The following is a 26,491-nucleotide window of genomic DNA, read 5'->3' on the forward strand; positions in this document are numbered from 1 at the left end:
AAATTATACTAGAATGATGTTCTTGTGTCCAGAACAACACTCACCTCCTCCTTGACCTCCTTCTTGACTTGTTTCAGGTTGGCCCTCAGATCCATGGACACCTTGTGTTTGGAGCCCAGCAGAGCCTGGAGCATAGCATCAGCAGACATGCGTACCTTCTTCAGGGCGGGCTTCTTGAACTTTCCATTCAGCTCAACTACCTTCAGCTTCAAGTCCTCAACCTGTTTGGAATTGAAGAGGAAACTCTAATCACACACAGACGATTGACTGCATAAACATCAATTGGACTACTGTTACTCCCTTGAATGTGTCTAAGACAGTAGGTTAACTAATAAGAACTCCTCACCTCCTTCTCGGACTTGGTCACCTTGGTTGACAAGTCGTATCTCTCCTCATCAATCTTTTCGATATTCTGATGGAGCTTCTTGCACAAGTCCTGAAGTGAGACAAACAGAGAGACATACAGAGAGAGAGAGAGAGAGAGATACAGAGATTGAGAATGAGAGAGAGAGAGAGAGAGAGAGAGAGAGAGAGAGAGAGAGAGAGAGAGAGAGAGAGAGAGAGAGAGAGAGAGAGAGAGAAGGAGAGATTGAGAGAGAGAGAGAGAGAGAGAGAGAGAGAGAGAGAGAGAGAGAGAGAGAGAGAGAGAGAGAGAGGGAGAGAGAGAGAGAGAGAGAGAGAGAGAGAGAGAGAGAGAGATTGAGAATGAGAGAGAGAGAGAGAGAGAGAGAGAGAGAGAGAGAGAGACAGAGAGAGAGAGAGAGAGAAGAGAGAGAGAGAGAGAGAGAGAGAGAGAGAGAGAGAGAGAGAGAGAGAGAGAGAGAGAGAGAGAGAGAGAGAGAGAGAGAGGGGGGGAGGGAGAGAGAGAGAGAGAGAGAGAGAGAGAGAGAGAGAGAGAGAGAGAGAGAGAGAGAGAGAGAGAGAGAGAGAGAGACGAGAGAGAGAGAGAGAGAGAGAGAGAGAGAGAGAGAGAGAGAGAGAGAGAGAGAGAGAGAGAGAGAGAGAGAGAGAGAGAGAGAGAGAGAGAGAGAGAGAGAGAGAGAGAGAGAGAGAGAGAGAGAGAGAGAGAGAGAGAGAGAGAGAGAGAGAGAGAGCAGAGAGAGAGAGAGAGAGAGAGAGAGAGGAGAAGAGAGAGAGAGAGAGAGAGAGAGAGAGAGAGAGAGAGAGAGAGAGACAGAGAGAGAGAGGGGGGGAAAGAGAGAGAGAGAGAGAGAGAGAGAGAGAGGGTTTGGCTTAGCACTACTACCTTACCGTGAGCTCTGCCATGCATACCAAGAATTCTGGGGCAGGGCAGTTCTCCTCCATGTACATGGCCTTCTCTGCCTCAGCCATGACCGCCTCTACCTCCAGCAAGCCTGCAGCGATCTGGAGCATCAAGCTCTGCACGGGGGACAAATCACATCACATCACAGTGCTGCGGTCACTTCTGCTTGTCTATGGGGTTGTCTATATCAATCATTCATTGATAAGACTTTACTTGAAGGTCTACAGACCTTCAAGTGAAGTGTTATGAATTAATGATGTAGAACTTTTAGGGTTGGTTTCCCAGAATACTCCTCAACTCTATTGATCAACCTGGGAAGGGGGGGCTAACACTGTCTGGATCACATAACATCTCACACTCAGTGTGTGAATATCTACTCTCTTCCAACTTCCAAACGTTTTACCCCTTGGCCCATGAATATTACTGTATCCATGCAATGTAAAGTCAGCATTAAAATCAGTCTGTGAAGTCATGCAGGTTTTTCTAAGGTTCAATCTGAGCCTGGTAAACGACCCTTTACTTGAAGGTCTTTATAGACAATTAAAGATGTATTAACTGTTTATAAAACCATTTTGGAATGAATGGTGCTCCTTACCTTCAGATAGTTCCTACGGCTCGATGACATCTTTTTACTGATTTGGATAGAACAGAGAGGGTCATTGAAGGGAAATACACAAGGTGTAGCCAACAGAGACAGGTACGTGATGATGAGACATTACTAGGACTTCATTTTATTACATTATGGTAGGACTTCATTCTAGAGAGAAATTACAACACTACTGGGAATCACCATAGCATAGTATTGATCAGTTTTACTGCCTAGTTTTCTATGTGGAAAACATGTTCACAGACAGAATACATCAGATGAAAACATGTTCACAGACAGAATACATTAGATGAAAACAGTGTAGTGTAGTATATTTTGCTCTAAAATGAAAAATGTAAACTTACGCAGACATTTTGGCCGGTGGTTTGTTTTACTTCCTGTGTCAAGAGATGAACAGTAAACTGTTTATTCAAACCAAAGATTTCAGGGTTGACCCAATGCAAGTCATGTGAAATTGCATATCGACAAGAAATGCAACAAACATTAGACAGTGCGTTGTCAATAATTTGATCAATAATTTGCTTGGATCAGTTTACCCAAATCTAACACAGCAGTCCAACATCAATACCATAATTCCTGCTGGTGAAAGAGGGAGGCATTGTTTTCCTCTTTAATCAATGTCTTTGGATCTGTAGGATATAATAATTCCCAAGGTTGATAGCAAATCAACTGGATTAATTTCCTGAAATCTTTGGTCATGCAGGAATCCATCATTACGACATCTACTACATTACAATCAGCACCAGCGCACCAAAGAGGTCATTTCAGAAAATACAGCTGACATTCACAAAATGTATGTGCAAAAGTTATTAAAATATCCGATTGGATTTTCCGTTGTATATAATTGAATCTCAACAATCTATTGGAATAACATGAAACAATCCATAACCCCATTTGAAGTAAACTGTGAGACTACAACATCAATTCAAGTTTGCCATTATAAGACTTACAGCAACTTTCCACATCGACCGTGGCCAAAGCTAATATTTCTGAACAAACTTCAGTTCTTTTTACACAGCTTTATAAACCAGCAACTGGTCAAACACAACCACAAGGTCCACAAGAGCCTGTGACAACACATCCACTCTGAACTACACTGAAAACAACAACAGCTGAAAACCAGGCCTTATATCTTGGATGCTATCGCTTACAACACCTGTCTCTGCACTGCTAAAACACACAGACAAACACCTCTGAATATCGGAATTCCACAACCGAAGTTTTCTCTAGAATCTTTTAAAAAAAAATCTTTCATTCTATTCTAAAAGCATTCTAAACTATCAAAGCTCACACACCACACACAATCTGGTCCAAAAGATGAATAAAGAAATGAATATACAGAACGTAGCAGAGGGGAAATAAACCCATCTCACCTCGAAGCCCAGTGAACGTGAGAAGTAAAGTGTTTGGGGATGAGAGCTTCAGGCAGGACAGAGACGGGGAACAGGTTTGGAAGGTATATACTCTGTTTCCTGAAACCTCAGCAGAAAAGCAAAAGGGCAGCTTTCTCTTTATGGGAGTGGGCCAGGTCAGGGCCAATGGGACAGTTAGTTTCTGAAATACCACCGTATTCGGAAATTACCTGCCATCGACATTTCTGCTAAGATTTGACTTAAAATATTCCTGACTTTAGATTTGATTTAAAATAATCCAGACTTTACGTTACCTCATAACTCTATACGTTACCTCATAACTCTATACGTTACCTCATAATTCTATATGTTACCTCATAACTCTATACGTTACCTAATAATTCTATATGTTACCTCATAACTCTATACGTTACCTCATAACTTTATACGCTACCTCAAATAAAATGACTCTGGTCACCGCTGGTTTCCCATCTGTTATATAGAACTCTGGGAACAATCACCAGGTCACTTGATTCGTTTGTCAAATGTCTCAATGTCAATTGATTGAATTATAGACTTCCAATTAATTCATAGCACTGTGTGATTGGTCAAACTTCTTATTAATTAGTAATTAGTAAATGATGAAGAGATTATTGTCAGAGAGTGTCTTGTCTCCTTAAGCTGGCAGACTGGCTGAGAGGAGAAGAGAAGCTGGGGGTAAAAGGAGAAGGACCCCTCTGAACTGGCATGACCCAGAGGTCACACACATGGTGTGATCAATTACCCAAGCACTGTGTCAGCCTCCTAACTCCTGTATCCAAGCACCGTGTCAGCCTCCTAACTCCAGTATCCAACCACCGTGTCAGCCTCCAAACTCCAGTATCCAACCGCCGTGTCAGACTCCTAACTCCAGTATCCAACCACCATGTCAGCCTCCTAACTCCAGTATCCAAGTATCCAACCACCATGTCACACTCCTAACTCCCGTATCCAACCACCGTGTCAGCATCCTAACTCCAGTATCCAAGTATCCAACCACCGTGTCAGCCTCCTAACTCCAGAATCCAACCACCATGTCAGCCTCCTAACTCCAGTATCCAACCACTGTGTCAGCCTCCTAACTCCAGTATCCAACCACCATCTCAGCCTCCTAACTCCAGTATCCAAGTATCTAACCACCGTGTCAGCCTCCTAACTCCAGTATCCAACCAGCATGTCAGCCTCCTAACTCCAGTATCCAAGTATGCAACCACCGTGTCAGCCTCCTAACTCCAGTATCCAACCAGCATGTCAGCCTCCTAACTCCAGTATCCAAGTATGCAACCACCGTGTCAGCCTCCTAACTCCAGTATCCAACCACTGTGTCAGCCTCCTAACTCCAGTATCCAACCACCGTGTCAGCCTCCTAACTCCTGTATCCAACCACCGTGTCAGCCTCCTAACTGAAGTATGCAACCACCGTGTCAGCCTCCTAACTCCTATATCCAACCACCGTGTCAGCCTCCTAACTGAAGTATGCAACCACCGTGTCAGCCTCCTAACTCAAGTATCCAAACACCGTGTCAGCCTCCTAACTCAAGTATCCAACCACCGTGTCAGCCTCCAAACTCCAGTATCCAACCACCGTGTCAGCCTCCTAACTCCAGTATCCAACCACCGTGTCAGCATCCTAACTCCAGTATCCAAGTATCCAACCACCGTGTCAGCCTCCTAACTCCAGAATCCAACCACCATGTCAGCCTCCTAACTCCAGTATCCAACCACTGTGTCAGCCTCCTAACTCCAGTATCCAACCACCATCTCAGCCTCCTAACTCCCGTATCCAACCACCGTGTCAGCATCCTAACTCCAGTATCCAAGTATCCAACCACCGTGTCAGCCTCCTAACTCCAGTATCCAACCACCGTGTCAGCCTCCTAACTCCAGTATCCAACCACCGTGTCAGCCTCCTAACTCCAGTATCCAACCACCATCTCAGCCTCCTAACTCCTGTATCCAACCACCGTGTCAGCCTCCTAACTCCAGTATCCAACCACCGTGTCAGCCTCCTAACTCCAGTATCCAACCACCATCTCAGCCTCCTAACTCCAATATCCAACCAGCATGTCAGCCTCCTAACTCCAGTATCCAAGTATGCAACCACCGTGTCAGCCTCCTAACTCCAGTATCCAACCACCATGTCAGCCTCCTAACTCCAGTATCCAAGTATCCAACCACCGTGTCAGCCTCCTAACTCCAGTATCCAACCACCATGTCAGCCTCCTAACTCCAGTATCCAACCACCGTCTCAGCCTCCTAACTCCAGGATCCAACCACCGTGTCAGCCTCCTAACTCCTGTATCCAACCACCGTGTCACTCTCCTAACTCCAGTATCCAAGTATCCAACCACCGTCTCAGCCTCCTAACTCCAGTATCCAACCACCGTCTCAGCCTCCTAACTCCAGTATCCAACCACCATCTTAGCCTCCTAACTCCTGTATCCAACCACCGTGTCAGCCTCCTAACTCAAGTATCCAACCACCATGTCAGCCTCCTAACTTCTGTATCCAACCACCGTGTCAGCCACCTAACTCCTGTATCCAACCATCGTGTCAGCCTCCTAACTGAAGTATGCAACCACCGTGTCAGCCTCCTAACTCCTGTATCCAACCACCGTGTCAGCCTCCTAACTGAAGTATGCAACCACCGTGTCAGCCTCCTAACTCAAGTATCCAACCACCGTGTCAGCCTCCTAACTCAAGTATCCAACCACCGTGTCAGCCTCCAAACTCCAGTATCCAACCACCGTGTCAGCCTCCTAACTCCAGTATCCAACCACCGTGTCAGCCTCCTAACTCCAGTATCCAAGTATCCAACCACCGTGTCAGCCTCCTAACTCCAGTATCCAACCACTGTGTCAGCCTCCTAACTCCAGATCCAAGTATCCAACCACCGTGTCAGCCTCCTAACTCCAGTATCTAACCACTGTGTCAGCCTCCTAACTCCAGTATCCAACCACCGTCTCTGCCTCCTAACTCCAGTATCCAACCACCGTCTCTGCCTCCTAACTCCTGTATCCAACCACCGTGTCAGCCTCCTAACTCCAGTATCCAAGTATCCAACCACCGTGTCAGCCTCCTAACTGAAGTATGCAACCACCGTGTCAGCCTCCTAACTCCAGTATCCAACCAGCATGTCAGCCTCCTAACTCCAGTATCCAAGTATGCAACCACCGTGTCAGCCTCCTAACTCCAGTATCCAACCACCGTGTCAGACTCCTAACTCCAGTATCCAAGTATCCAACCACCGTGTCAGCCTCCTAACTCCAGTATCCAACCACTGTGTCAGACTCCTAACTCCAGTATCCAACCACCGTGTCAGCCTCCTAACTCCAGTATCCAAGTATCCAACCACCGGGACAGCCTCCTAACTCCAGTATCCAACCACCATGTCAGCCTCCTAACTCCAGTATCCAACCACCGTCTCAGCCTCCTAACTCCTGTATCCAACCACCGTGTCAGCCTCCTAACTCCAGTATCCAACCACCGTGTCAGCCTCCTAACTCCAGTATCCAACCACCGTGTCAGACTCCTAACTCCAGTATCCAACCACCATGTCAGCCTCCTAACTCCATAATCCAACCACAGTCTCAGCCTCCTAACTCCAGTATCCAACCACAGTGTCAGCCTCCTAACTCCAGTATCCAACCACCGTGTCAGCCTCCAAACTCCAGTATCCAACCACTGTGTCAGCTTCCTAACTCAGGGGTCCAATCACGGTGTTAGCCTCCTAACTCCAGGATCCAACCACCGTGTCAGCCTCCCAACTCCAGTATCCAACCACCATGTCAGCCTCCTAACTCCAGCATCCAACCACCATGTCAGCCTCCTAACTCCAGTATCCAAGTATCCAACCACCGTGTCAGCCTCCTAACTCCAGTATCCAACCACTGTGTCAGCCTCCTAACTCCAGTATCCAACCACCATGTCAGCCTCCTAACTCCAGTATCCAACCACCATGTCAGCCTCCTAACTCCAGTATCCAACCACAGTCTCAGCCTCCTATCTCAGCAGTCCAACCACCATGTCAGCTTCCTAACTCAGGGGTCCAACCTCCATCTCAGCCTCCTAACTCCAGTATCCAACCACCATCATTTCTCAAGCCATTCCATGTTTTCCTACTGAAACAAACATTTGCTTCAGTCAAATTCAGAAGAAAGATGACATTAAATTTAGATTAGATAAATTGAGATTAAGATTTTCAGTAAATAAAACAGTTGTCATATCCCCTTTCGAACATCAATACAATGCTGTAGTACAAAGATCCTTCCCTAGCTATGTGTGGCTTACATAACTGACATATATAGGCTGACATAACTGACCTAAATCAGGAGGATTGCGTATGCTGATATTAACTATGGGTGGTAGGAAGTTACACCGTCATTTTTAGTCACAACAAATGTGATGTCACCACACTCCACATCCACCCACCTCTACTCTCCTTCCTTCTTCTCAGCCTCTCCTCCTCCCTCTGTCTGCTCCAGTTGGCTCTCAGATCCAGAGTCCAGCCCAGTCATACTACGTTGTTTTCACAACTTGCTCCTCGGGTATTAGTCTTCTTCAACATATTCAACCTTAAGCTAACCTGTAAAGAGGTAGAGAAAAGTACTGAGTGGATATCAAAGTAGTCATGACAGTATTTAGTCATTGGAAATGTACTATATAGGTAATATTAACTTACCGAAAGTGCGAGAAAAATAACTAATTTTTTTTTAGTTGAAGAATACATTTTACATCAAGTATTTTGTGTGAGAAAGTAGGATCTGATCGTCTTGGTGTACCTTTAGGTTTTTGGTTAGATTTTTTTCTGTTCTAACATGTTGTCAATTGAAAAATGCACACAACTATCTTTCACTGTTTTGACTAAGAACTCCTTAGGCGCAGACCAATAGGACCTGATCTACGGTTCACTGCGTTCTCAAACACCATATTATGTTGAGTGGTAGAAACATCTCGTGACATAGCCTCATTACTGTTCCTAAAACATTACCACCTGAACTCTAAAACTTGAAAAACTATTCCATGCTGGCATCATCAGTTCAATCAAATAATCCACAAAGTCTGAATTCCATAAAGTGGTTCAGGATTATGTCCACCTCATTGCTTCGATTACGAAAGCAGGCGCAGGTAAAGTGATGGTATAACAGCGGCGTGAAATTCAATTACCTCTGGTCGTAGTACTAGCAGAAAGGCATACGAAAAAGGGGCTATAAATCAAAAAAGATTCCAGCAAATAATTTATTTTGAGAAATTGAATTGGAACAAAGGAATAAAGTATTAAACAGTAGTACAGGTTGTTTTGATTACACACATTAACATCTGTCACAACATTCCCAGAGAGATGGAACTACCTCTTAGATATCATAACAATTCATTAACATCTGTCACAACATTCCCAGAGAGATGGAACTACCTCTTAGATATCATAACAATTCATTAACATCTGTCACAACATTCCCAGAGAGATGGAACTACCTCTTAGATATCATAACAATTCATTAACATCTCTTAAAACAGTCCCAGAGAGATGGAACTACCTCTTAGATATCATAACAATTCATTTAGCCAGAGACGAAAACAAACAACTGAAGAAACGAGTCCTGTCTGGATAACTTAGTAACCAAAGACAGAAGGTTGTTCAAACGGTCTCAAACATCTTCTTTCTGTCTGATTTGTCTTCAATGTTCTTACGCCAGTCACCCACAGAATCTTTGTCCTGGGTGGAAAGAGAAGTAGATCAAAATATATTAGTCTAGATTTTGATGTTTGATCCATGTAGGTTTGTTTCTATATGTGCATATCACTTGAGTAACACAACAATTCATCCCGAATAATAAAAATCATCCACATTGGAGTGCTGAGTTGAAATGGCCTAACTATATACACACAATCACAGTAGTTTCACCACTTGCTAAGGTCTCAGCCGACTGTGGCAGTGATTACGCTCACAATATTTGTATAATAATATTTGGTGTCAGCAGTGGAATCCTCTGTAACTCTCATACACGGAAATCTACTGATATTAAGTTATAGTACTTGGAAGCAAACCCACCTCCTCCTTGACCTCCTTCTTGACTTGTTTCAGGTTGGCCCTCAGATCCATGGACACCTTGTGTTTGGAGCCCAGCAGAGCCTGGAGCATAGCATCAGCAGACATGCGTACTTTCTTCAGGACGGGCTTCTTGAACTTGCCCTTCAGGTCCTGTACTTTTATCTTCAGGTCCTCAATCTGAACCGAGAGAGAGAGAGAGAGAGAGAGAGAGAGAGAGAGAGAGAGAGAGAGAGAGAGAGAGAGAGAGAGAGAGAGAGAGAGAGAGAGAGAGAGAGAGAGAGAGAGAGAGAGAGAGAGAGGCAGGGAGAGAGAGAGAGAGAGAGAGAGAGAGAGAGAGAGAGAGAGAGAGAGAGGCAGAGAGAGAGAGAGAGAGAGAGAGAGAGAGAGAGAGAGAGAGAGAGAGAGAGAGAGAGAGAGAGAGAGAGAGGCAGGGAGAGAGAGAGAGAGAGTGAGGCAGGGAGAGAGAGAGAGAGAGAGAGAGAGAGAGAGAGAGAGAGAGAGAGAGAGAGAGAGAGAGAGAGAGAGAGAGAGAGGCAGGGAGAGAGAGAGAGAGACAGGGAGAGAGAGAGAGAGAGAGAGAGAGAGACAGAGAGAGAGAGAGAGAGAATGCTCGTCAGTGAAATCCTCAATCTGGAAAGACAAATAGAGTTCAGTATCACTAAACTAACACACACACACACAACACACATTACACACTATAAACACACTACACACTATAAACACACTACACACTATAAACACACTACACACTATAAACACACTACACACTATAAACACACTACACACTATAAACACACTACACACTCTATACACTATACACTACACACTACACACTACACACTCTATACACTACACACTACACACTACACACTACACACACTACACACATTACACACTATATACCACCTCTTTATCACTACAGTATATCAGATATAACCCCACCTCTTTATAACTACAGTATATCAGATATAACCCCACCTCTTCATCACTACAGTATATCAGATATAACCCCACCTCTTCATCACTACAGTATATCAGATATAACCCCACCTCTTTATCATTACAGTATATCAGATATAACCCCACCTCTTTATCACTACAGTATATCAGATATAACCCCACCTCTTTATAACTACAGTATATCAGATATAACCCCACCTCTTCATCACTACAGTATATCAGATATAACCCCACCTCTTTATCACTACAGTATATCAGATATAACCCCACCTCTTCATCACTACAGTATATCAGATATAACCCCACCTCTTTATCACTACAGTATATCAGATATAACCCCACCTCTTTATCACTACAGTATATCAGATATAACCCCACCTCTTCATCACTACAGTATATCAGATATAACCCCACCTCTTTATCACTACAGTATATCAGATATAACCCCACCTCTTTATCACTACAGTATATCAGATATAACCCCACCTCTTTATCACTACAGTATATCAGATATAACCCCACCTCTTCATCACTACAGTATATCAGATATAACCCCACCTCTTTATCACTACAGTATATCAGATATAACCCCACCTCTTTATCACTACAGTATATCAGATATAACCCCACCTCTTTATCACTACAGTATATCAGATATAACCCCACCTCTTCATCACTACAGTATATCAGATATAACCCCACCTCTTTATCACTACAGTATATCAGATATAACCCCACCTCTTTATCACTACAGTATATCAGATATAACCCCACCTCTTTATAACTACAGTATATCAGATATAACCCCACCTCTTCATCACTACAGTATATCAGATATAACCCCACCTCTTTATCACTACAGTATATCAGATATAACCCCACCTCTTTATCACTACAGTATATCAGATATAACCCCACCTCTTCATCACTACAGTATATCAGATATAACCCCACCTCTTTATCACTACAGTATATCAGATATAACCCCACCTCTTTATCACTACAGTATATCAGATATAACCCCACCTCTTTATCACTACAGTATATCAGATATAACCCCACCTCTTCATCACTACAGTATATCAGATATAACCCCACCTCTTTATCACTACAGTATATCAGATATAACCCCACCTCTTTATCACTACAGTATATCAGATATAACCCCACCTCTTTATCACTACAGTATATCAGATATAACCCCACCTCTTCATCACTACAGTATATCAGATATAACCCCACCTCTTTATCACTACAGTATATCAGATATAACCCCACCTCTTTATCACTACAGTATATCAGATATAACCCCACCTCTTTATCACTACAGTATATCAGATATAACCCCACCTCTTCATCACTACAGTATATCAGATATAACCCCACCTCTTTATCACTACAGTATATCAGATATAACCCCACCTCTTTATCACTACAGTATATCAGATATAACCCCACCTCTTTATCACTACAGTATATCAGATATAACCCCACCTCTTTATCACTACAGTATATCAGATATAACCCCACCTCTTTATCACTACAGTATATCAGATATAACCCCACCTCTTTATAACTACAGTATATCAGATATAACCCCACCTCTTTATCACTACAGTATATCAGATATAACCCCACCTCTTTATCACTACAGTATATCAGATATAACCCCACCTCTTTATCACTACAGTATATCAGATATAACCCCACCTCTTCATCACTACAGTATATCAGATATAACCCCACCTCTTTATAACTACAGTATATCAGTTATAACCCCACCTCTTTATCACTACAGTATATCAGATATAACCCCACCTCTTCATCACTACAGTATATCAGATATAACCCCACCTCTTCATCACTACAGTATATCAGATATAACCCCACCTCTTCATCACTACAGTATATCAGATATAACCCCACCTCTTCATCACTACAGTATATCAGATATAACCCCACCTCTTCATCACTACAGTATATCAGATATAACCCCACCTCTTCATCACTACAGTATATCAGATATAACCCCACCTTTTTATCACTACAGTATATCAGATATAACCCCACCTCTTCATCACTACAGTATATCAGATATAACCCCACCTCTTTATAACTACAGTATATCAGATATAACCCCACCTCTTTATCACTACAGTATATCAGATATAACCCCACCTCTTTATCACTACAGTATATCAGATATAACCCCACCTCTTTATAACTACAGTATATCAGATATAACCCCACCTCTTCATCACTACAGTATATCAGATATAACCCCACCTCTTTATCACTACAGTATATCAGATATAACCCCACCTCTTCATCACTACAGTATATCAGATATAACCCCACCTCTTCATCACTACAGTATATCAGATATAACCCCACCTCTTTATCACTACAGTATATCAGATATAACCCCACCTCTTCATCACTACAGTATATCAGATATAACCCCACCTCTTCATCACTACAGTATATCAGATATAACCCCACCTCTTTATCATTACAGTATATCAGATATAATAATATAATAATAATATGCCATTTAGCAGACGCTTTTATCCAAAGCGACTTACAGTCATGCGTGCGTACATTTTATTTTTTTTTGTGAATGGGTGGTCCCGGGGATCGAACCCACTACCTTAGCGTTACAAGCGCCGTGCTCTACCAGCTGAGCTACAGAGGACCACACCGAGATATAACCCCACCTCTTTATCACTACAGTATATCAGATATAACCCCACCTCTTTATAACTACAGTATATCAGATATAACCCCACCTCTTTATCACTACAGTATATCAGATATAACCCCACCTCTTCATCACTACAGTATATCAGATATAACCCCACCTCTTCATCACTACAGTATATCAGATATAACCCCACCTCTTTATCACTACAGTATATCAGATATAACCCCACCTCTTTATCACTACAGTATATCAGATATAACCCCACCTCTTTATCACTACAGTATATCAGATATAACCCCACCTCTTTATCACTACAGTATATCAGATATAACCCCACCTCTTTATCACTACAGTATATCAGATATAACCCCACCTCTTTATCACTACAGTATATCAGATATAACCCCACCTCTTTATCACTACAGTATATCAGATATAACCCCACCTCTTTATCACTACAGTATATCAGATATAACCCCACCTCTTCATCACTACAGTATATCAGATATAACCCCACCTCTTTATCACTACAGTATATCAGATATAACCCCACCTCTTCATCACTACAGTATATCAGATATAACCCCACCTCTTTATCACTACAGTATATCAGATATAACCCCACCTCTTTGTCACTTTTGCCAACTTTGCTGCCCAGGTCGTATCTCTCCTCATCCATCACATCAATCTTCTGGTGCAACTTCTTACACAGGTCCTGTTCAGAGACAATCACAGCGACTCATAACACGAGACAGAGAGCCAATGTGTTACATTACAAACACTGTTGTTAAAAGGGCTATCAATAATGTAAAATGTAGTCATTGTATTGTTATATTGTGAAAGGAAATGATAAAAACTACAACTGGATTTTGATGTATTTAATTTGATTGATTATAGAGGGCAGCCCAATTCTGATATTGTTTCTACTAATTGGTCTATTGACCAATCACATCAGGTCAGAGCTGATTGGTCAAAAGACCAATTAGTGAAAAAAATATCAGAATTTGGCTGCCTGTCTCAAAGCAGCTTATGTGATACCTGGAGTTCTGCGATGGATCCTGGGAGCTGCAGGGGAGCGACATTTTCACTCATGTACTGCTTCCTGTCCTCTAACGACTGGGCTTCCTCTGCCGCTATCAGTTCCTGGGCGATCTGGAGCATTATGCTCTGGGGGACAGAAACAACACAGCAACCGTTTTATTAATGTACTTGGCAGATGCTTTATCTAAAGCACTTTACATGTGTACAGTTGAAGTCGGAAGTTTACATACACTTAGGTTGGAGTCATTGAAACTTGTTTTTCAACCCCTCAAAAATGTATTGTTAACAAACTATTGTTTTGGCAAGTCGGTTAGGACATCTATTTTGTGCATGACACAAGTAATTTTTCCAACAATTGTTTACAGACAGATTATTTCACTTATAATTCACTGTATCACAATTCCAGTGGGTCAGAAGTTTACCTACACTACATTGACTGTGCCTTTAAACAGCTTGGAAAATTCCAGAAAATTATATCATGGCTTTAGAAGCTTCTGATAGGCTAATTGACATAATTTGAGTCAATTGGAGGTGTACCTGTGGATGCATTTCAAGGCCTACCTTCAAACTCAGTGCCTCTTTGCTTGACATCATGGGAAAATCATAAGAAATCAGCCAAGACCTCAGAAAATAAATTGTAGACCTCCACAAGTCTGGTTCATCCTTGGGAGCAATTTCCAAATGCCTGAAGGTACCACATTCATCTGTACAAACAATAGTACGCAAGTATAAACACCATGGGACCACGCAGCCGTCATACCGCTCAGGAAGGAGACGCTTTCTGTCTCCTTGAGATGAACGTACTTTGGTGCAAAAAGTGCAAATAAATCCCAGAACAACAGCAAAGGACCTTGTAAAAGCTCGAAAGTATCTATATCCACAGTAAAACAAGTCCTATATCGACATAACCTGAAAGGCCGCTCAGCAAGGAAGAAGCCACTGCTCCAAAACCGCCATAAAAAAGCCAGACTACGGTTTGCATCTGCACATGGGGACAAAGATCGTACTTTTTGGAGAAATGTCCTCTGGTCTGATGAAACAAAAATAGAACTGTTTGGCCATAATGACCATCGTTATGTTTGGAGGAAAAAGGGGAAGGCTTGCAAGCCAAAGAACACCATCCCAACTTTGAAGCACGGGGGTGGCAGCATCATGCTGTGGGGGTGCTTTGCTGCAGGAGGGACTGGTGCACTTCACAAAATAGATGGCATCATGAGGAAGGAACATTATGTGGATATATTGAAGCAACATCTCAAGACATCAGTCAGGAAGTTAAAGCTTGGTCGCAAATGGGTCTTCCAAATGGACAATGACCCCAAGCATACTTCCAAAGTTGTGGCAAAATGGCTTAAGGACAACAAAGTCAAGGTATTGGAGTGGCCATCACAAAGCCCTGACCTCAATCCTATAGAAAATGTGTGGGCAGAACTGAAAAAGCGTGTGCGAGCAAGGAGGCCTACAAACCTGACTCAGTTACACCAGCTCTGTCAGGAGGAATGGGCCAAAATTCACCCATCTTATTGTGGGAAGCTTGTGGAAGACTACCCGAAACGTTTGACCCAAGTTAAACAATTTAAAGGCAATGCTACCAAATACTAATTGAATGTATGTAAACTTCTGACTCACTGGGAATGTGGTGAAAGAAATAAAAGCTGAAATAAATCATTCTCTCTACTATTATTCTGACATTTCACATTCTTCAAATAAAGTGGTGATCCTAACTGTCAGGTGTCAGTGTGCAGAACTGAGTAACAGACAAACTTTACTCTAAAAGAAACAATCTAATTTCCACGCAGGGAAATAAACCAGCTCACAGCAGTCATAAACACCAAAACAAAGAACAATCACGCGCAAAACCATGAGGAAACCAGAGGGTTAAATAGGGAAATAATCATAACGTGATGGGAACCAGGTGTGTACAAACAAGACAAAACAAATGGAAAACAGAAACATAGATCGGTGGCAGCTAGAAAGCCGGTGACGACGACCGCCGATAGCCGCCCGCACAAGGAGAGGAAACCAACTTCGGCGGAAGTCGTGACACTAACTGACCTAAGACAGGGAATCTTTACTAGGATTACATTTCAGGAATTGTGAAAAACTGAGTTTAAAATGTATTTGGCTAAGGTGTATGTAAACTTCCGACTTCAACTGTACATTTACATTACATTTATATTTAAATTGGAGTGTTGGGTTTAAAAGGTGTAGATCTAGTTATGGTAGAAGGTTTGAACCCTAAGCAACCTGCCTACACATAGTTTGAAGTACAATACCAACATAGCTACTGTAGTAGGTCAAAGCTGTGTGCTGGAAAACCTTGGTAGAGCATGGGTGGAATAGGCATTGTGGTGTTCATGTGAAATTCCTGTCTTTTTTTTCGCCTTCAGACCAATACCTATTCGCACTTAAAATGTAGTTATTTGTTTTTAATATAGTCATGTCTTGCTAAGGGATAGGCCTCAAAACAGTGATTGTCTTTTATATTTTTGATTTGTAATATAACACTTGTTATCAGAAAGCGGTTGGATTGTTTGTGTAAATCGTACAAATCACAAGTGGCATTTTTGTCATGATGCTTAAGTGGTAAGAGATCTCTAAGCTGTTTCTATAAGGTCTGTTGAGTCACTGAATGGATAGAATCTTAGAGAGGTCATGAAGAGGTCACGAACGTTGCCGTTGGTTACCTTCAGATGATGCTTGCGGCTCGATGACATCTTTTTCCTGTCAGAAAACGTGAGCACAATCAATGTCATTATCTTGTTGTTCAGGAACAGGTATGACCATTTAAAAAAAAAAGTTTTGTAAAAGAAAGACAATTCTGGATAAATGCCAAATATTCTGTAGACTTTTCCATAATGTTGAAATCCACTTTTACTCACTCAGACATGATGGCTGTGTGGTCTTTTCGCCGCCTGAGGAAGAGGTAAAAGCACTATAGTTAAATGATATTCTGGTGGTTTTTAAACGATGAATTACATCCAATGAAAAATGACACAAGGTTGCGTGGCAGGCATGACACACATATCACAGTTCCAAGAAAGATCCCCGATCATGTTCCTTGTTCCTTCACTTCACAACCAAAATCATCAAAATGATCCTAATCCATCTTTCTCCTCCAAATGCCAGAGTGGTGGATAGGATTACCATGGCTGCGTTTACACAGGCAGCCCAATTCTGATCTTTTTCCACTAATTTATCTTTTGACCAATCAGATCAACTCTTTTAACCAATCAGATCAACTCTTTCGCCAATAATTAGGCAAAAGCTCAGAATTGTGCTGCCTGTGTAAAGGCGGTCATTATGGCTGTTGTCCAATCCCCTCGCGCCCCACGGTGGTATGTTTAAAGCATTACACCAGTCCACACAGTTTTGTGTGCATACTGCGACCTGGTGAGAAGTTTGTGAAAAGTCAACAAATCCAAGAATCGGCCTGGCTATGTCCCAAATTGCACCCTATTCCCTATATAGTGCACTACTGTTGACCAGAGCCCCATGCACTATATAGTGAATAGGCTGCCATTTGGGATGCAGCCCTGGAGCCTTCTAGAAGAGTCTTCTGTCAGGTTTCAGGTCTCAATTACACCATAAGAGCAAGTACTAAAAACAGCCTCCATAAAATCTCTCAACAGCCAACTATTAAAGACATGGCATGACAGTTTGCGGTGCGTCTACTGGGTCACTAGACAACATTAGTTTAGTTCTAGGTGACCAATCAATCCAACAAGCGAAACGGCTTTTACAAATGACTAAAGATAGTCTCCACAACATGAGAACATGGTTCAAAGTGTGTTTACACCATGCAGTAACATGGCTCGACTGGAGCCCAACATGATGATCAGAGGCAATGCAGCATGTAGCCATCCTTCCCTTGGTCAGGGAGCATCCTTCCCTTGGTCAGGGAGCATCCTTCCCTTGGTCAGGGAGCATCCTTCCCTTGGTCAGGGAGAATTCTTCCCTTGGTCAGGGAGCATCCTTCCCTTGGTCAGGGAGAATACTTCCCTTGGTCAGGGAGAATTCTTCCCTTGGTCAGGGAGCATCCTTCCCTTGGTCAGGGAGAATACTTCCCTTGCTCAGGGAGAATACTTCCCTTGGTCAGGGAGCATTCTTCCCTTGGTTAGGGAGCATCCTTCCCTTGTCATGGAGAATTCTTCCCTTGGTCAGGGAGCATCCTTCCCTTGGTCAGGGAGCATCCTTCCCTTGGTCAGGGAGAATACTTCCCTTGGTCAGGGAGAATACTTCCCTTGGTCAGGGAGCATTCTTCCCTTGGTTAGGGAGCATCCTTCCCTTGGTCATGGAGAATTCTTCCCTTGGTCAGGGAGAATACTTCCCTTGGTCAGGGAGAATACTTCCCTTGGTCAGGGAGCATACTAGGAACACTTTCTCTTCGTAGGCTACTAAGGTTAGCATGCCTGTCTTGGTATCATACACATACAATAAGCCTATGCCTCCCCCAGGGACCACTAGGTTATAAAGTCTTCATCATCATCAACAACATCAACAAGTATAACATAAAGTAGAAGGTTCTACATAAAGTATACAATGTGTTACGTCACTAAATAAAGTATTTTCAAATCAGATTGAACATTTATGCTTTCTATCATTTTTTTCTGTCAACTGAAATACAGTGGAAAACACATTAAAATACTGAAAGAGATATAGGGGATGAAACTAGAGTCTATGTTTAGCTGTAAGTCTCCTGATTGCCATTAAGATCTGTGTGACTCCGTGTGAGGTATCAACGGTTCTCACCACCACTTGGCTGTTACAGTGAGAAACAAACAACCTTGGAGTCCGGACACGTTCTAAAGAGCCCAAGATGTTTCCTAAATGTCTTCAACTTCAAAGAGGAAATTAATATTCCTATTCACTGTAATACTTGGAGTATTACTTAGTGTTACTTAGTATTATTGAGTAGTACTGAGTATTATCTAGTATTATTGAGTATTATTGAGTATTATTGAGTATTATTGAGTATTATTGAGTATTGCTGAGTATTGCTGAGTATTGCTGAGTATTACTCTACAGACCAACAGGCTGGCACGTTGTCACTGTTTTGTGATCCTAAGAATAAAATAGAAAATGCATGTCATTAAAAAAAGACTTCTAGGGGAAACACCAGCGATAGGAATCCAGAACCACAGATAGCCTACACATGCTAGCAAACCACAAGCTACTTTCTAATCAAACATATCATCATAGACAGTATGTCTTACAGGGCCATATTCAAACACACCCTTGGGGGGGGGTAACGTTATAGGCTTGAGTGTCAGTGCTAAATTGTTGATGAGGTCTTTGGCCCCAGTTGGTGGACAGGGGCAGGGGCAGGTGGAAGGGTAACATCCTCAGATTGTAAATCAATCATGTCTGCAGGAAATGTGCTGTCACCTCATTGAGATAAACCAACCTAATGGAATACTATCCTATGAATCTAGTCTGATTTAGGGAAAGGGCGCCTGTATCATCTGTCATTAATATGGATCTAGTCTGATTTAGGGATAAGCTGCATGTATCATCTGTCATTAATATGGATCTAGTCTGATTTAGGGATAAGCTGCATGTATCATCTGTCATTAATATGGATCTAGTCTGATTTAGGGATAAGCTGCATGTATCATCTGTCATTAATATGGATCTAGTCTGATTTAGGGATAAGCTGCATGTATCATCTGTCATTAATATGGATCTAGTCTGATTTAGGGACAGGGCACCTGTATCATCTGTCATTAATAAAGAGATTTGTCATTTTGGATCAGAAAATGTTCTCACTCTGAAATGCTTTCTCCTAATTGACTTTTGACATTCACGAAATTGGTTCGCTATGACATCTCTGATATCATGTTTAACATTAAGAGGATATTTAAATGTCTTTGAGGTTCCCATCCATTATGGGCATTACAAATCATAAAAGATGGCGTGCCTTTGAAAAGCCAAGAACCAGTAATAATGCATGGGTCCACATCCTGCTCCACTTTACACTAAAGACGCATAAAGACATTCTGAACTCACACAACTTTAGACCCAAACCCTTTCAGACGATGAATGAACGCGTTGCATTAAACCGGTATTACATCGCTGTCTGATCTCATCTTGGATTCATACACTTCACACGTGAATATGACAATTCCCAACACACAGTTGACCAATCGGATACATTATGAGGCTGCAGAGTGGGGAAATACCTTGATGAAGGAATTAGCCGTAACGCGTTGGTTTGACTGAGAGTGGCTCTAACAGCCGTAACTCACAGAAACACAGGACTCCTTCAGTCATTCCTCATGTTATCGCCTCGTCATGACCAACACCACCAAACCCAGAAAACGTGTTCAGACCAGAGCAATGCTACTGTACCCACTTCCAGTGTGCCATAGCTCAACTAAGACAGGGACACAACCTTATCTTATATATACACACATACACACACACACACACACACAGAGGGGCTCACCTATGAGTTCATTAATGATACACACTTATGATACACACTTTCAGTGTACCATAGTTGAACAAAGACAGGGGACATGACAGGTGACAGACAACTATATCTCTCACACACACACACACACACACACACACACACACACACACACACACACACACACACACACACACACACACACACACACACACACACACACACAGACAGGATCAGGCAGACCAGAGAGGATCAGACAAAACAGAGAGGACCAGACAGAACAGAGAAGATCAGACAGACCAGAGAGGACCAGACAGAACAGAGAGGACCAGACAGAACAGAGAGGACCAGAAAGAACAGAGAGGATCAGACAGAACAGAGAGGACCAGACAGAACAGAGAGGACCAGACAGAACAGAGAGGACCAGACAGAACAGAGAGGACCAGACAGAACAGAGAGGCTTAGACAGAACAGAGAGGACCAGACAGAACAGAGAGGACCAGACAGAACAGAGAGGACCAGACAGAACAGAGAGGCTCACCTATGAGTTAATCCGGTCAACAGGGCAGTAGTGGTACAGAACGTGGTACTGCAGTGGCAGAAGGGAGGACTGCTGTGGGTGGCTGTAATGCAGCTATAGACAGACGGTTGTTTTAATGGTGTCCAGTGATGGCTCAGCACTATCCTACCTAACTCTTTATGGACTTGAAGACCAACTCAGACCAATGGGCCGACACTCCTCTGAAAGTCTATCTCACCCCCCAGTGCCCCCACCCCCCACCCACCCTACCACCCACCACCTCCCAGTGCCCCCACCCTGCCCACCACCCTCCACTCCCCTGTGCCCCCACCCTGCCACCCCACCAACCACCCTCACACCTCCCTGACTGCCCCATCCACCCACCCACCCTACCACCCACACCTCCCAGTGCCCCACTGCACCACCCTCCACTCCCTGGCCCCCCACCCCTGCCACCCCACTCCACCCACCCTCCCACCCTCCACTCCCCTGTGCCCCCACCCTGCCCCATCCACCCACCCACCACCTCCCAGTGCCCCCACCCTGCCACTCTCTCCCTCAGGCACAGACACCTACCTAACCCTTAACTTGGCATGCTGCAGCCCCTGCCCTCAGGCTCCCTTCATATAAATAACCCCAGCCTTCAAGACTGTTATTCTTCTTTTATGACTTATTGACGTAGTGCTGCCCCCTGCCTGTCTGACTAAGAGTAATGGCACCGAGTCCGACCCAGTCTCACCATGGGGTTTACTTCCTGGTTTACTCAACTCAGAATGAGACTTATGAAGTGGATATATTGTTACCGTACAGTGGCCAGGGTTGATTTGGAGACATGCGATTTAGATGACTGTGTTGACGGTACTAATAGAGAAAAAGTTCAACCTTTAATTTTTTTTTGAAAAATCTCATTTTTTTCTGGGATTTTACCTCAAATGTCACCTAGTTTGTGACCCCTCTCTCCGAGGGTGTCTCCACGCATCTCCAGTTCACACACCAGTATAATGCACACCGATACATGTGTGAAACAGGACAAATATTATTATTAGAACTGGACTTCACAGATAGACTGTTTCTGTACGGTGGTCAAGGATACGTGGAAGTCCTACGCTTGGGTCGATACTACTAGAGGAAAGGTTTCAAACAACACTTCCCTCTGAAGACCAGCCGTGCCCCCTGTTCGTTGGAAAGCCAAATGAAAATGTATTGGGTTTGCAGACACAGTTTAGCAGATGTTATAGTGGGTGCGGCTAAACGATGATGTTACTGGCTCCTAACGATGCAGTAAAATGTCAACAAGTGCACAAATAATCGAACATTTAAATAAAATAAAATAAAAAATCTTGATAAGTCGGAAGTAATGGTCCCTGTTTAAAAGGTTTAAACGACGCTTCCGTCTAAAGACGAGCCGTTGTCCCTGTTTGTTGGGATAGTAGTAAACTGTAGAAACGAGACGGCTCCATGTAACCACCAGAAAATGCATAATGTTAAAAGTAAAACCAGCACCACTGCTGAGCCGTTTCAGATCATCTGATGTAGCTCGTCAACGGTCAACAAAAACCCCTTTCTGATTGAGCAAAGTGTTTCTGCAGACAGTGAACTGTTACCGATGCTTCTGCAGAACAGATGCTACAGACTGAATGTCTCCCTGTCAATGTGTTACCTGATAGAACCATAGACAGGACAACCGGCCCCTCCCCCTGGAGAACTACCCTCCTGTAGGCCTTAGCTCCAGCACTGCTCTAACACACCAACTAATACACTACACTCTTGTGAAGGGTTGGCAGTCAACAGGTGATTAATTTCTAGTGACCACCGCTGTGACAGTCTACACTACACGCTTGTGAAGGGTTGGCAGTCAACAGGTGATTCATTTCTAGTGATTTCAAATATGTGTCATCAGGTGTAGTCTTTCATCATTACTCTATCTCTCCTCCTTATGGCTTCTTCTTCTTCTGTGGACTTTATAAGGGCGGTTGGCAATCAACTTTAAGACATATTACCCCCCACCAACTGGACTGGAGAGTGGACCTCAGTTCATCTTTCAATCACCCACGTGGGTATATACTCCTAAAAACCAATGAGGAGATGGGAGAGAAGGGACTTGCAGCGCGTCAAGCGTCACAAATATAACCAAGTTCTATTTTAGCGCCTGGCTATGCAGACGCTTGTTGACGCGCACGAGCAGTTTGGATGCAATGATTGAATAACATGTATGTAAGAGGGAGGAAGGGAGAGGAAGGGAGGGGGTAAGGAGGGAGGAAGGGGGAGGAAGGGAGGGGGTAAGGGGGAGGAAGTGGCAGGAAGGGAGGGGGAAGGAGGGAGGAAGGGGGGAGGAAGGGAGAGGGTACGGAGGGAGGAAGGGGGAGGAAGGGAGGGGGTAAGGAGGGAGGAAGGGGGAGGAAGGGAGGGGGTACGGAGGGAGGAAGGGGGAGGAAGGGAGGGGGGTAAGGAGGGAGGAAGGGGGGAGGAAGGAAGGGGGGTAAGGGGGGAGGAAGTGAGGGGGTAAGGGGGAGGGAGGGAGGGGGTAAGGAGGGAGGAAGGGGGGAGGAAGGGAGGGGGTAAATGAGGGGAGGAAGGGGGGAGGAAGGGGGGAAGGGAGGGGGAAGGGAGAGGGGGGAGGAAGGGAGGGGGTAAGGAGGGAGGAAGGGAGAGGAAGGGAGGGGGGTAAGGAGGGAGGAAGGGGGAGGAAGGGAGTGGGTAAGGAGGGAGGAAGGGAGGGGTAAGGAGGAGGAAGGGGGAGGAAGGGAGGGGGTAAGGAGGGAGGAAGGGAGGGGGTAAGGGGGGAGGAGGTGAACAAAAGCGCCCTCTTTGGCCTCATGGTTGGAATAATTAATAAAGATCATTTTAACTCTATATCTGACATGGTACAGGTGTCTTCTTTTTCTAAAGCCCATAACCATGTGTGTGAGGTGTAGACTTTTATTTAAAAGTACATTTGTTTAAGACTATGCAGAAACACTCTGTGTGACCCTGATTTAGCCCAATCCAGTGATAGGTTAAGTAGAGCTGCACAGATCCACTGTGGAGAGATTTCCATGAACATTTTGGATAAAGTTAATTTTGGACCGTTGGACCATGAGATTTTCCTTGTGTCTATAGCATAAGATTGCAAAATTCCGGTTACTTTCATAACATTCCCAGGTTTTCCAGAAATCCTGGTTGGAGAATTCCAGATTTCCTGCTTATTCTCATCTGATTCCAGGAATCTTTCAACCAGGATTTCTGGAAAACCTGAGAAATGTGGGGAAAGTTACCAACATGTTGCAACCTTAAGGGTAGGATTTAGTTAGTAGACCCAGTACAGGGTTTATCTGACTGCAGTGTTCCAGGTTGCACTGCTTAAATGTTTGTAAGGATTCTCTATTTGGTTGTTCATTTGTGTACAGGTAAGAACAGAAGAGCTGTCTAATAACCAGCCAGGGTATACAGGGGAGCAGAGTAGACCTCTATGGGCTGGCTATACAGGTGAGCTAAGGAAGCCTCTGATTGGTGAGTTGGGTGTAGAGGTGAGCTAAGGAAGCCTCTCTGATTGGTGGGTTGGGTGTAGAGGTGAGCTAAGGAAGCCTCTCTGATTGGTGGGTTGGGTATACAGGTGAGCTAAGGAAGCCTCTCTGATTGGTGGGTTGGGTGTACAGGTGAGCTAAGGAAGCCTCTCTGATTGCTGGGTTGGGTGTAGAGTTGAGCTAATGAAGCCTCTCTGATTGGTGGGTTGGGTGTTACAGGTGAGCTAAGGGAGCCTCTCTGATTGGTGGGTTGGGTGTACAGGTGAGCTAAGGAAGCCTCTCTGATTGGTGGGTTGGGTGTAGAGTTCAGCTAAGGAAGCCTCTCTGATTGGTGGGTTGGGTGTTACAGGTGAGCTAAGGAAGCCTCTCTGATTGGTGGGTTGGGTGTACAGGTGAGCTAAGGAAGCCTCTCTGATTGGTGGGCTGGGTGTAGAGTTGAGCTAAGGAAGCCTCTCTGATTGGTGGGATGGCTCTACAGGTGAGCTAAGGAAGCCTCTCTGATTGGTGGGTTGGGTGTAGAGGTGAGCTAAGGAAGCCTCTCTGATTGGTGGGCTGGGTGTACAGTTGAGCTAAGGAAGCCTCTCTGATTGGTGGGCTGGGTGTACAGGTGAGCTAAGGAAGCCTCTCTGATTGGTGGGTTGGGTGTACAGGTGAGGGGCCAGGATCAGGTAGTTTATAGCAATAAGAGCAGCAGGGTCCGATCAGCTCCAGTCCACACTGACTGAGGACTGGGACATCATGCAGAGGAAGAGTAGCTTCACTGGGCTCCTCATCACTGCTCTGTGTGCAGTGGTCTCCTGTGGAACTCAGTATTCAGGTTTTGGAGGAAATACCAGCCAAACAATCTCAATGGCAACCAGGACTGTGTCAGTTTGAGGAAGCGTGAGATGAATGATGATCAATGCACTGGCGGCAGGTAGCTTAGTGGTTAAGAGTGTTGTGCCAGTAATCGAAAGGTCGCTGGTTCTAATCCCCGAGCCGCCTAGGTGAAAAATCTGTCGATGTGCCCTTGAGCAAGGCACTTAACCCTAATTGCTCCTGTAAGTCGCTCTGGATAAGAGCGTCTGCTAAATGACTAAAACAAAACACTGACCAATATCCCTTCGTGTGCTTTGATCTGAACATGGTCCTGGTGCAGGAGAACAAGACATGGGAGGAGGCTCTGGAGCACTGCAGGGAGAACTGTTCTCTGTTTGACTATAGGCATTCACAGTGCATTGAAACCTAAATGGTCATTCAACCTGTAAGTGATTAAACAATGAACATTATACTCTATACTGTTGTAGCAAATGTAGAATAATTAGCAGGTACTGTACAGCCAACACTGTAATAAATCAAATCACATTTTATTTGCCACATGCGCCGAATACAACAGGTGTAGACCTTACAGTGAAATGCTTACTTACGAGCCTTTAACCAACAATGCATTTTTAAGAAAAATAAGTGTTAAGTAAAAAATTGATAAGCGAAAAAAACAAAAATAGAAAATTAAGAGCAGCAGTAATATAAAAGAACGGTAGGGAGGCTATACGGTGAGGGGAAAAAGTATTTGATCCCCTGCTGATTTTGTACGTTTGTCCACTGACAAAGAAATGATCAGTCTATAATTTTAATGGTAGGTTTATTTGAACAGTGAGAGATAGAATAACAACAAAAAATTCCAGAAAAACGCATGTCAAAAATTGTATAAATTGATTTGCATTTTAATTAGGAAAATAAGTATTTGACCCCCTCTCAATCAGAAAGATTTCTGGCTCCCAGGTGTCTTTTATACAGGTAACGAGCTGAGATTAGGAGCACACTCTCAAAGGGAGTGCTCCTAATCTCAGCTTGTTACCTGTATAAACGACACCTGTCCACAGAAGCAATCAATCAATCAGATTCCAAACTCTCCACCATGGCCAAGACCAAAGAGCTCTCCAAGGATGTCAGGGACAAGATTGTAGACCTACACAAGGCTGGAATGGGCTACAAGACCATCGCCAAGCAGCTTGGTGAGAAGATGACAACAGTTGGTGCGATTATTCGCAAATGGAA

At 43.8% G+C, this 26,491-nt stretch overlaps 2 protein-coding genes across 2 annotated transcripts; both read right to left on the minus strand.

Moving 5' to 3' along the window:
• Window positions 1-6: 6 nt before the first annotated feature.
• Window positions 7-3,346, minus strand: LOC121583045 (troponin I, fast skeletal muscle-like). The gene is made up of 6 exons (XM_045209965.1): window positions 3,245-3,346; window positions 2,216-2,248; window positions 1,860-1,896; window positions 1,252-1,380; window positions 347-436; window positions 7-221 (listed from the first exon to the last, which is right to left on the minus strand). The coding sequence occupies exons 2-6, from the start codon at window positions 2,221-2,223 to the stop codon at window positions 9-11; spliced, it is 477 nt and encodes a 158-aa protein (XP_045065900.1). The 5' UTR covers window positions 2,224-2,248; window positions 3,245-3,346; the 3' UTR covers window positions 7-8.
• Window positions 3,347-8,486: 5,140 nt separating this feature from the next.
• On the minus strand, window positions 8,487-21,074 carry LOC121583046 (troponin I, fast skeletal muscle). The gene is made up of 7 exons (XM_041899261.2): window positions 20,973-21,074; window positions 16,899-16,931; window positions 16,704-16,740; window positions 14,017-14,145; window positions 13,604-13,693; window positions 9,315-9,491; window positions 8,487-8,978 (listed from the first exon to the last, which is right to left on the minus strand). The coding sequence occupies exons 2-7, from the start codon at window positions 16,904-16,906 to the stop codon at window positions 8,901-8,903; spliced, it is 519 nt and encodes a 172-aa protein (XP_041755195.1). The 5' UTR covers window positions 16,907-16,931; window positions 20,973-21,074; the 3' UTR covers window positions 8,487-8,900.
• Between the last annotated feature and the right edge of the window lie 5,417 nt (window positions 21,075-26,491).

The sequence above is a fragment of the Coregonus clupeaformis genome, chromosome 32 (assembly GCF_020615455.1).
Source record: "Coregonus clupeaformis isolate EN_2021a chromosome 32, ASM2061545v1, whole genome shotgun sequence".
Taxonomy (NCBI): domain Eukaryota; kingdom Metazoa; phylum Chordata; class Actinopteri; order Salmoniformes; family Salmonidae; genus Coregonus; species Coregonus clupeaformis.

Excerpts from the sequence above, each read along its gene's own strand:
- LOC121583045 (XM_045209965.1), bottom strand. Across the intron at positions 437-1,251 it reads TATGCATGGCAGAGCTCACG|GACTTGTGCAAGAAGCTCCA; the intron begins GTAAGGTAGTAG and ends GTCTCACTTCAG. Across the intron at positions 222-346 it reads TGACCAAGTCCGAGAAGGAG|GTTGAGGACTTGAAGCTGAA; the intron begins GTGAGGAGTTCT and ends AATTCCAAACAG.
- LOC121583046 (XM_041899261.2), bottom strand. Across the intron at positions 14,146-16,703 it reads GCCGCAAGCATCATCTGAAG|AGCATAATGCTCCAGATCGC; the intron begins GTAACCAACGGC and ends TCTGTCCCCCAG. Across the intron at positions 13,694-14,016 it reads GATCCATCGCAGAACTCCAG|GACCTGTGTAAGAAGTTGCA; the intron begins GTATCACATAAG and ends GTCTCTGAACAG.